The 11,541-nt window shown below is 48.0% G+C and overlaps 1 protein-coding gene across 2 annotated transcripts in view; it reads left to right on the top strand.

Moving 5' to 3' along the window:
• Positions 1 to 138: 138 nt before the first annotated feature.
• dcaf13 (DDB1 and CUL4 associated factor 13) overlaps positions 139 to 11,541 on the top strand; it is a 66,300-nt gene continuing 54,897 nt past the window's right edge. Inside the window, exons 1-2 of one of the 2 annotated variants that reach the window (XM_033018907.1) lie at positions 139 to 331; positions 8,949 to 9,148. In XM_033018907.1, coding sequence (XP_032874798.1) covers positions 262 to 331; positions 8,949 to 9,148 — 270 coding nt within the window. In that variant the 5' untranslated portion in view covers positions 139 to 261. The remainder of the gene's footprint in view (positions 332 to 8,948; positions 9,149 to 11,541) is intronic. The other variant, XR_004411624.1, reaches the window with a different exon arrangement.

Raw genomic sequence — 11,541 nt, 5'->3', positions numbered from 1 at the left:
AAGCAATCTTGCTCCGCCCATTCGTCCGGCTGGCGGCTGACGTCACGGCGCACACGAGGAACAGTCGGCGCTCCCAACCGCCGCGCACGCGCACAGAGGCCCCGCCCACTTGCTCCGGCGCCTGCAGGGGGGACCAAAGACGTCATTGCGATCACGCCGCCCACGTGACCCGCCGCGCAGGGGCCCTTCCTCCGCGTTGCCCGCGAGAGCAGGGGAGACGTTTTAATTTGAAAGCGGCTCGGGTTCGCACGGGGCTTCAAGATGAAGGTGAAAATGTTGTGCAGAAATCCGGATGACTACGTTAGAGAGACGAAACTAGACATTCAGCGAGGTGAGTGGTGGGGGAGGACGGTGCTGGGAAGCTGGGCCGGGCCTAATAGTAATAGCAGCCACGTGAAACGTGTTGGGGATGCATGTGGATGTCACTCTATGGCTGCTGTTTGTTTACTCACGCACACACCCCTCACAAGCTGCAAGGACACAGCTGAAGATCTCGTACATATTGGCGTCATTGGGTTAGACAGAGCTCGAGGGGCTTGTTCTTCTTGGTTCTTGTGTTCTTGGTCCTCCAAAATATTCAAAATGGAATTTAAACTGGAGGTAGTGGAGGGAGGACTTAAGTCAGAAATGGTTTTTGGGAAGAAAGGGCTACCTTAAATTTAGTTGCATCTGGTTGGGTAAGGTAGGTAGTGCAGGAGTCCCCTGCGGTCATCTCCCTCCTAAACAGGTATACCATTTTGGATACTGTTGGGGGAGATGGCTCATCAGGGGAATGCAGCAGCAGCCAAGTTCATGGCACCATGGGTGGCTCTGCGGCACAGGAGGGGAGAAAAAAGGGTGAAAGGGCAATAGTAATAGGGGATTCAATTGTAAGGGGAATAGATAGGCGTTTCTGTGGCCGCAAACGAGACTCCAGGATGGTATGCAATACCATCCTGAGACGTACCAGGGCCCCATCCCCGACCTCTACCCGTTGAACAATCCATGTTCGAGACGTATCAGGGCCCCATCCCCGACCTCTACCTCCGTTACATTGACGACTGCTTTCGCGCCACCTCCTGCACCTACACACAACTGACTGACTTCATCCACTTCACCACCAACTTCCATCCGGCACTCCAATACACCTGGACGATTTCCGACACGTCCCTACCATTCCTTGACCTCACCATCTCCATCGCAGGGGACAGACTCCTGACCGACATACATTACAAACCCACTGACTCACATGGCTATCTGGACGACACGTCTTCCCACCCTGCCCCCTGTAAAGACTCCATCCCCTACTCCCAATTCCTCCGCCTACGCCGCATCTGTTCCCAGGATGAGACATTTCATACCAGGGCATCGGAAATGTCCTCGTTCTTCAGGGAACGGGGATTTCCCTCCGCCACCATAGATGAGGCTCACACCAGGGTCTCATCTATACCCCGTAACACTGCTCTCTCTCCCCATCCCCGCACACGCAACAAGGGCAGAGTCCCTCTGGTCCTCACCTTTCACCCCACCAGCCGGCAAATACAACACATAATCCTCCGCCATTTCCGCCACCTCCAACGTGACCCCACCACTCGCCACTTCTTCCCATCTCCCCCCATGTCTGCCTTCCGCAAAGACCGCTCCCTCCGCAACTCCCTCGTCAATTCTTCCCTTCCCTCCCGCACCACCCCCTCCCCCGGCACTTTCCGTTGCAACCGCAAGAAATGCAACACCTGTCCCTTCACCTCCCCCCTCGACTCCATCCAAGGTCCCAAGCAGTCGTTCCAGGTGCGACAAAGGTTCACCTGTATCTCCTCCAACCTCATCTACTGCATCCGCTGCTCTAGATGTCAGCTGATTTACATCGGTGAGACCAAGCGTAGGTTGGGCGATCGTTTCGCCGAACACCTCCGCTCAGTCCGCAATAACCTACCTGACCTCCCGGTGGCTCAGCACTTCAACTCCCCCTCCCATTCCCAATCCGACCTCTCTGTCCTGGGTCTCCTCCATTGCCAGAGTGAGCAACAGCGGAAATTGGAGGAACAGCACCTCATATTCCGTCTGGGGACCTTGCGTCCTTATGGCATTAACATAGAATTCTCCCAATTTGGCTAGCCCTTGCTGTCTCCTCCCCTTCCTTAACCCTCTAGCTGTCTCCTCCCACCCTCCCATCCGCCCGCCCTCGGGCTCCTCCTCCTCCTCCCCTTTTCCTTCTTTCTTTCCCCCACCCCCCATCAGTCTGAAGAAGGGTTTCGGCCCGAAACGTCGCCTATTTCCTTGGCTCCATAGATGCTGCTGCATCCGCTGAGTTTCCCCAGCAATTTTGTGTACCTCCAGGATGGTATGTTGCCTCCCTGGTGCAAGGGTCAGGGATGTCACTGAACGGCTGCAGAACATTCTGGAGGGGGAGGGTGAACAGCCAGTTGTCGTGGTGCACATTGGCACCAACGATATAGGTTAAAAAAAGGGATGAGGTGGTACAAAGAGCTAGGAGATAAACTTAAAAGTAGGACCTCAAAGGTAATAATCTCTGGATTACTACCAGTGCCACGGGCTAGTCAGAGTAGAAATAGGAGGATATTGCAGATGAATACGTGGCTAGAAAAATGGTGCAAGGGGGAGGGTTCAAATTTTTAGGGCATTGGACCAGTTCTGGGGGAGGTGGGACCAGTACAAACAGGACGGTCTGCACCTGGGCTGGAATGGAACCAATGTCCTTGGGGAAGTGTTTGCTAGTGCTGTCGGGGAGGATTTAAACTAATGTGGCAGGGGATGCAAGAGCAGAGAGGCAGAGGGGTGTAAAATGAGGGTAGAAGCAATAGGTAGCAAGGTGAAAAGTAAAAGTGGCAGGCAGACAAATCCAGGGCAAAAATCAAAAAGGGCCACTTTTCAACATAATTGTATAAGGGGTAAGAGTGTTGTAAAAACAAGCCTGAAGGCTTTGTATCTTAATGCAAGGAGCATTCGTAATAAGGTGGATGAGTTGAATGTACAGATAGTTATTAATGAATATGATATAGTTGGGATCACGGAGACATGGCTCCAGGGTGACCAAGGCTGGGAGCTGAACATCCAGGGATATTCAATATTCAGGAGGGATAGACAGAAAGGAAAAGGAGGCGGGGTAGCGTTGCTGGTTAGAGAGGAGATTAACGCAATAGAAAGGAAGGACATTAGCTTGGAGAATGTGGAATCGATATGGGTAGAGCTCCGAAACACTAAGGGGCAGAAAACGCTAGTGAGAGTTGTGTACAGGCCACCTAACAGTAGTAGGCGGCGGCGGCGGCGACTCTTGTCAGCAGCGGCCTCTGCAGTCCGTCTGTCTTTTTATTGTTTTCTGTCTTGTTCTATGTAGTTTTTATTGGGGTTTTTTGTCGGGGTATGTGTGTGTGGGTGGGGTGGGGTGGGGGAACTTTAAGGTCTTTCCCCTGCACGGGAGACCCGACCTTTTCTTTGTCGGGTCTCCGTTGTCGTGGGGCTGCAACGTGGAGCGGACTCCAACAGGAATGACCTAGGGCTCCAGTCACGGAGCTGCGGATTTACTCACCATCACGGAGCTGGCCGAGTCCGGAGCGGGTGTAGCTGTGGTGGAGCGCTGCTGTGACCCGACACCCGGAGTTTCGGAGGTTCCTACAGCAGGTCAGGTCTGTGGACAGTAATACCGGGAGCCCGCGGGTCCCTGGTGGGAGACCGCTTTTCGGGGCTTCCGCAACGGTGACTTCTCCCGCCCGAGTTGCGGGGTTGAAGATTACCTGGAGCGGGGCCTACATCACCGCCCCGCGCGGCTTGGAATGGCCGCGGGATTTTGTGAGCGCCCGCCCGGGGCTCCAACACCAAGAGCCCGCCTGGGGCTCCAACACCAAGACCCGGTGCGTGGCCTTGCATCGCCCGGCGTGGTTTTAATGGCTGCGGGACATTTAACATCGCCCGCTGGGGGCTTTGACTCTGTCTTTGACTCTGACATGGGGGGGAGAGAGGAGTGCAGGGGAGAGATATGTTTAAGTTTTGCCTTCCATCACAGTGAGGAGGACTCACTGTGATGGATGTTTATGTGAATTGAATTGTGTTGGTGTGTGTCTTGGTTCTTTTTTTGTATGGCTGCAGAAACCAAATTTCGTTTGAACCTCATGTGAGGTTTAAATGATAATAAAAGGTATTGTATTGTATTGTAGTGGAGTTGGGGATGGCATCAAACAGGAAATTAGAAATGTGTGCAACAAAGGTAAAACAATTATAATGGGTGACTTCAATCCACATATAGATTGGGTGAATCAAATTGGCAGGGGTGCTGAGGAAGAGGATTTCTTGGAATGTATCCGGGATAGTTTTCTAAACCAACATGTAGAAGAACCAACGAGAGAGCAGGCTATTCTAGACTGGGTATTGAGTAATGAGGAAGAGTTAGTTAGCAGTCTTGTTGTGCGTGGCCCCTTGGGCAAGAGTGACCATAATATAGTTGAGTTCTTCATTAGGATGGAGAGTGACATTGTTAATTCAGAAACAAGGGTCCTGAACATAAAAAAAGGTGACTTTGAGGGTATGAGACGCAAATTGGCCAAGATAGACTGGCAAATGATTCTTAAAGGGTTGACGGTGGATATGCAATGGAAGGCATTTAAAAACTGCATGGATGAACTACAACAATTGTTCATCCCAGTTTGGCAAAAGAATAAATCAGGGAAGGTAGTGCATCCGTGGGTAACAAGGGAAATCAGGGATAGTATCAAACCAAAAGATGAAGCGTAAAAATTAGCCAGAAAAAGCAGCCTACCAGAGGACTGGGAGAAATTCAGAGTCCAGCAGAGGCTTAATTAGGAAAGGGTAAATAGATTATGAAAGAAAACTGGCAGGGGACATAAAAACTGACTGCAAAAGTTTTTATAGATATGTGAAGAGGAAAAGATTAGTTAAAACAAATGTAGGTCCCTTGCAGTCAGAAACAGGCGAATTGATCACGGGGAACAAGGACATGGCAGACCAATTGAATAACTACTTTGGTTCTGTCTTCACTAAGGAAGACATAAATAATCTGCCGGAAATAGCAAGGGACCGGGAGTTAAATGATATGGAGGAACTGAGTGAAATCCAGGTTAGCTGGGAAATGGTGTTAGGTAAATTGAATGGATTAAAGGCCGATAAATCCCCAGGACCAGATAAGTTGCATCCCAGAGTACTTAAGGAAGTAGCCGCTGAAATAGTGGATGCATTAGTGATAATTTTTCAAAACTCTTTAAATTCTGGAGTAGTTCCTGAGCACTTTTTAAAAAGGGAGGGAGAGAGAAAACGGGGAATTACAGATCAGTTAGTCTAACATCGGTGGTGGGGAAGATTCTGGAGTCGGTTATTAAAGATGGGATAGCAGCACATTTGGAAAGTGGTGAATTCATTGGACAAAGTCAGCATGGATTTATGAAAGGTAAATCATGTCTGACAAATCTTATAGAATTTTTCGAGGATGTAACTAGTAGAGTGGATAAGGGAGAACCAGTGGATGTGTTATATCTGGACTTTCAGAAGGTTTTCGACAAGGTCCCACATAAGACATTAGTATGCAAACTTAAAGCACACGGTATTGGGGGTTCAGTATTGATGTGGATAGAGAACTGGCTGGCAGACAGGAAGCAAAGAGTAGGTGTAAACGGGTCCTTTTCAGAATGGCAGGCAGTGACTAGTGTGGTACCGCAAGGCTCAGTGCTGGGACCCCAGCTATTTACAATATATATTAATGATCTGGATGAGGGAATTGAATGCAACATCTCCAAGTTTGCGGATGCCACGAAGCTGGGGGGCAGTGTTAGCTGTGAGGAGGATGCTAGGAGGCTGCAAGGTGACTTGGATAGGTTGGGTGAGTGGGCAAATGCATGGCAGATGCAGTATAATGTGGATAAATGTGAGGTTATCCACTTTGGTGGCAAAAACAAGAAAATAGACTATTATCTGAATGGTGGCCGATTAGGAAAAGGGGAGATGCAACGAGACCTGGGTGTCATGGTTCACCAGTCATTGAAAGTAGGAATGCAGGTGCAGCAGGCAGTGAAGAAAGCAAATGGTATGTTAGCATTCATAGCAAAAGGATTTGAGTATAAGAGCAGGGAGGTTCTACTGCAGTTGTACAGGGTCTTGGTGAGACCACACCTGGAGAATTGTGTACAGTTTTGGTCTCCTAATCTGAGGAAAGACATTCTTGCCATAGAGGGAGTACAGAGAAGGTTCACCAGACTGATTCCTGGGATGGCAGGACTTTCATATGAAGAAAGACTGGATAGACTCGGCTTGTACACGCTAGAATTTAGAAGATTGAGGGGGGGATCATATGGAAACTTACAAAATTCTTAAGGGGTTGGACAGGCTATATGCAGGAAGATTATTCCCGATGTTGGGGAAGTCCAGGACAAGGGGTAACAGTTTAAGGATAATGGGGAAATCCTTTAGGACCGAGATGAGAAAAATATTTTTCACACAGAGAGCGGTGAATCTGTGGAACTCTGCCACAGAAGGTAGTTGAGGCCAGTTCATTGGCTATATTTAAGAGGGAGTTAGATATGGCCCTTGTGGCTAAAGGGATCAAGGGGTATGGAGAGAAGGCAGGGATGGGATACTGAGTTGGATGATCAGCCATGATCATATTGAATGGCGGTGCAGGCTCAAAAGGCCGAATGGCTTACTCCTGCACCTATTTTCTATGTTTCATTGACTGCTGTACCTGCATGCTTACTTTCAGTGACCGATGTCTTGTTGCACCTCCCCTTTTCCTAAACTGAAACGATTCAGATAATAATGTGCCTTCCCGTTCTTGCCACCAAAATTTTACAAAAAAACAGTAGAATGGTACAGTAAAGTGAGTCCCTGGTGAGATAGGAGTTTACAGTCCTAATGGCCTCTGGGAAGAAACTCCTTCTCATCCTCTCCGTTCTCACAGCATGGCAACGGAGGCGTTGCCTGACCGTAGCAGCTGGAACAGTCCGTTGCTGGGGTGGAAGGGGTCTCCCATGATCTAGTTGGCGCTGGAGTTGCACCTTCTGATGTATAGTTCCTGCAGGGGGGCGAGTGAAGTTCCCATAGTGCGTTCGGTCGAACACACTACTCTCTGCAGAGCCTTCTTGTCCTGGGCAGAGCAGTTCCCAAACCAAATCATGATATTTCTGGACTGCATCTGTCATGCATCTGCCGACTCTGCCAACATATCCAAGTCACCCAGCAGCCTCATGGCATCCTCATTGCAGCTCACACTGCCACCCACCCTGTCACTGCTTTGGTAGGGGAAGAATGAGGACCCACAATCCTGTTCATATCAATGGGACGATGGTGGAGAGGGTCAAAAACTTCAAATTCCTGGGCGTGCATATTTCCGAAGATCTTTCCTGGACCCCGCACACCGATGCAATTATAAAGAAGGCACATCAGTGACTACTTCCTGAGAAGATTACGGAGATTTGGCATGTCGAAGAGGATTCTCCTAAACTTCTACAGGTGCACGGTAGAGAGCATTTTGACTGGTTGCATCATGGCCTGGTTTGGCAACTTGAACGTCCAGGAGAGAAAATGTTGTGACCACTGCCCAGTTCATCACAAGCTTTGACCTCCCCACTGTCGAAGGGATCTATTGTGGTCACTGCCTCAAGGGCAGCCAAAATCATCAAAGAACCACACCATCCTGGCCACTGACTCATTTCACCATTGCCATCAGGAAGAAGGTACAGGAGCCTGAAAACTAACGTCCAGGTTCAGGAGCAGCTTCTTCCCTACAGTCATTAGGCTATTAAACACAACAATGAATAAGCTCTGAGTTCTGAACAGCAAAAGACCATATTATTATTGCACTATATTTGTTATTTATTGATTTTTTTTTTCTCTTCCACCGTAATGGATTATGTTTACATATTCACATATTTTGTTGTGCTGCAGCAAGTAAGAATTTAATTGTCCCATCCGGGACATATGACAATAAAACACTTTTGACTCTTGCTTTCCAAATGTGCTGCTATTATGTGCTGAATTACTATCTACCGTATTGGTGACCCTTGGAATATCTTTGATCAGACTTTACTGGCTTTACATTGCACTAAACGTTATTCCCTTATGTATCTACGCAATGTAAATTGCTCGAATACAATCACGTATTGTCTTTCCGCTGACTGCAACAATAGCTTTGTACTGTACCTCGGTAAAAGAGACAATAAACTAAAATGATCGTTGGGCATGTCGCCCTGGGCGAGACACAATTTTGTTTTTTATTCCTTGCAATAACATTGGAAAATTCTGTGAAGACTGTCACAGAGCATATAGAAGGGCATGTGCTTCTGTGACTGGTGGGGGTGGGAGACGAGATCAAGTCCTCAGATCTTCACACAAAATATATTTGATACCAGTCAAGAGGCACCTAATGAGTTTTAGGTTAAGATCTAAGGGCTTGATTCCGCCTCCACCCATGTCTCCCTCTCCAAGATTGATTTGGGGGTATGCAGCAGAAGGCAGTAATTCATCAGGCTACAGGAAGAGGAGACGCACTGTCGCATCAGTCACGGAACATCTGGTGGCTGCAGTTGGTGAAAATTTAATGTAACCAGCAACAGTTCGATGCGCTGATTTTTCAGAAAGCTATCGTCAACAAAGCTTTATAAAAATAAGTGTTTTGTATTGGATTATTTTCAACAATTTGACCTCTAGTTTTTGTTCCTATTTCCACCCATCTGACAATCACCCCATCTTACTGACAAAACATTGAAATCTCAGAATAGTTGGGGAACAATTTATTGGAGTTTTTCTCTGCAAACAAAAATGGAAGCTATGAGTTTGTTTCGGGTTATATTATCTCCCTGTAAATGCCATCGGGGAAGATGGAAAACTGCACCATGTAGTCTAGGCCTTCGCGACCACAACAAAGCAGTGCTTACCTATCTATGAATAATTGAGAAATTAATTGTAGAATAATTGGTATTTGCTTAATTTGATACAATTTGTATTTTCAGTTCCAAGGAATTATGATCCTGCATTGCATCCATTTGAGGTACCTCGGGAATACACCAGAGCACTGAATGCCACCAAACTGGAGCGTGTCTTTGCCAAGCCATTCGTAGCATCACTTGATGGTCACAGAGATGGCGTGCACTGTATGGCTAAGCATTTTAAGAGTTTATCCACAATAATCTCTGGGGCTTGCAATGGTGAGGTAAGGGATGCATATTTCTGAGTTGTGCAAAATGTAAGGAATACCATTTACATTTGTATGCAAAGTACATAATATCTATTTTGAATCAGTGCCAGAGGAAAGCCCAAACACATTGTGTATTTTGATAAACTGCTGTGTTGCACCTAGTACAGGTGCACAACCTTTTTTCCGGAAACCGAAAAGCTCCGAAAATCGGACATTTTCGGTCATGGAAAAAAGGGAGGGTATATTGCCCGGGAGAGTAGGAATCCCTAGACCTAGTATAGTGAGCGTCCACCGAGGGTCACCCGGAGAGGTTCCGCGGTCACCTCTCCGGGTGACCCTCGGTGGACGCTCATTGAACTAGGTCTAGGGATTCACAAAAATGCTGGAGAAACTCCGCGGGTGCAGCAGCATCTATGGAGCGAAGGAAATAGGTAACGCTTCGGGCCGAAACCCTTCCTCAGACTGCCCTATCAGTCCCCCCTATCAGTCTGAGGAAGGGTTTCGGCAAAGGGAGGGGAGAGAAGGGAAAAGAGAGAGGAAGGATCTGCCGGACATGCTGTGTGTGTGTTTGTTTGGCGGAGTCTGAGGGGAGAAGGAGAAAATAAGGGAAGGGAGGGAAGGGAGGGAGAGGTCCAACGGCGGGAACGGATGCCTGGATCCGAGCGTGAGCCGAGTCCGAGGTTTGTAAACGTTGCTGCAACCCCCGGCCTGGCCCTCCGTGTATTGTTCACCGCGTCTTCCTGGAGAGAGGGGGGAGGGCGGGAGCCGGGGCTGTGTGCGTGAAGCATGGCGACTAGAAGGACGGGAGAGCTGCCCCGGGAGCATGAGGGCAACTCCCCCTTCTCCATTCCCCCTCCCCATCTACCCCTTTCTTCCCCCTCTACCTCTCTACTCTCTCTCGGCTCGCAGCGATCTGCCGGACATGCTGTGTGTGTGTGTGTGTGTGTGTTTGTTTGGCGGAGACCGAGGGGAGAAACGCCGGCACTAAGAGCGAGCGAACACGCGGACAGAACGGACAAAAGCAACGATCATAGGTCGGAATAGGTGACCAAAGATCTTTGTAGGTGACATTTCGGGTCGAGACCCCTCTTCTGACTGACTCAGGGGAAAGAGGAGCAAGAGCTATGGACGGTACTAAGGACAAGTGAATGGAAGATATGCCGATATCTCCCGTTTCCCTTTCCCTTGACTATCAGTCTGAAGAAGGGTCTCGACCCGAAATGTCTACCAACGCCGCTCTATGAACGTTGCTTTCATCCGTCTGTCCACGCTTTCGCTCGCTCTTGCTGCCGGCGCTTCTCCCCTCATGGCAGCTATTGAAAAAGTCGACCCGAAATATCACCTATTTCCTCCTATTATCACGTATTCCTCATCAGAGATGCAGCCTGATCCGCTGATTTACTCCAGCCTTTTGTGTCTGTCTTCGGTTTAATCAGCATCTGCAGTATATGCCGTTTAAAAAGTACAAGGCATGTGCCGTTTAAAAAGGAAGTGATAAAAAACATTTAACAACACCTAAACTGTTCCCCCGCAACGCTGCGAGAGGCATAACTGAAGTCGGGTCGGGGTTACTGAAATGACGGAGGTTACGCTCCGGTGCGGACTACGCGTCAGTTCATTGTATTTCGCAGGAGTGGACCATCTTGGACCATCTTGCATAAGATCTTTGCTCCAATTGATTTGATTACTCTAGCGCGGGGCCCCCTTAGGCGCAGGGCCCAATTGGGAGAAATAGGTCCTATCGGCTAAAGGCCGGCCCTGACCGGGTAACTGCCGGGATCGAGGCGCAAACTCGCGACCTTGTGGCCACGAGCCGAGCACTCTACCACTGAGCCACATGTTAAAATCTACGCTAAAAACCTTCCGTTCGGAAAACCGAAAAATCCCGAAATCCGAGAAGTGTCTGGTCCCAAGGCTTTCGGATAAAAGGTTGTGCACCTGTAATGTAATTAAGAGAATATCACAAGTAGAATACTCTGGATTCATTTGAGATAAATTATGGATGGTTTTTATGCAATTAATTTTATTAAAATATTAATTCTGGCTAGCAACCGTGTAAGTCACAGTTTTGTCGCGTTTTTTCTTGCCTTGCGTACTGGAAATGTACCAATGCACTGTTATGATTGATGAACTATTTTCATTGGGCAAATAAGAGTGATGTGTACATCAGCCAAAAGAATGAGCTAGAAAGACCTGGCTTGTGATTTAAAGCACTTTGCTTAACTCCTTGATAAACTAGGCCATTTTACTAAAATATATTTGTCTACCCCATTGTTATTTGTGTTAAAGATTAGTTTATTTTTTTGACGATTAACGTCTATGATTCTTTAAACTTATTTTATGATTTGATGGGTATACGTCTCAAAATAATATTGAAATGTACAAAGTACTTCTGAAATCATATATGC

This window comes from Amblyraja radiata, chromosome 4 (assembly GCF_010909765.2).
Source record: "Amblyraja radiata isolate CabotCenter1 chromosome 4, sAmbRad1.1.pri, whole genome shotgun sequence".
Classification (NCBI taxonomy): domain Eukaryota; kingdom Metazoa; phylum Chordata; class Chondrichthyes; order Rajiformes; family Rajidae; genus Amblyraja; species Amblyraja radiata.
Note: the sequence above shows the minus strand (reverse complement) of the source record. Positions and strands in the feature narration are given on the sequence as shown.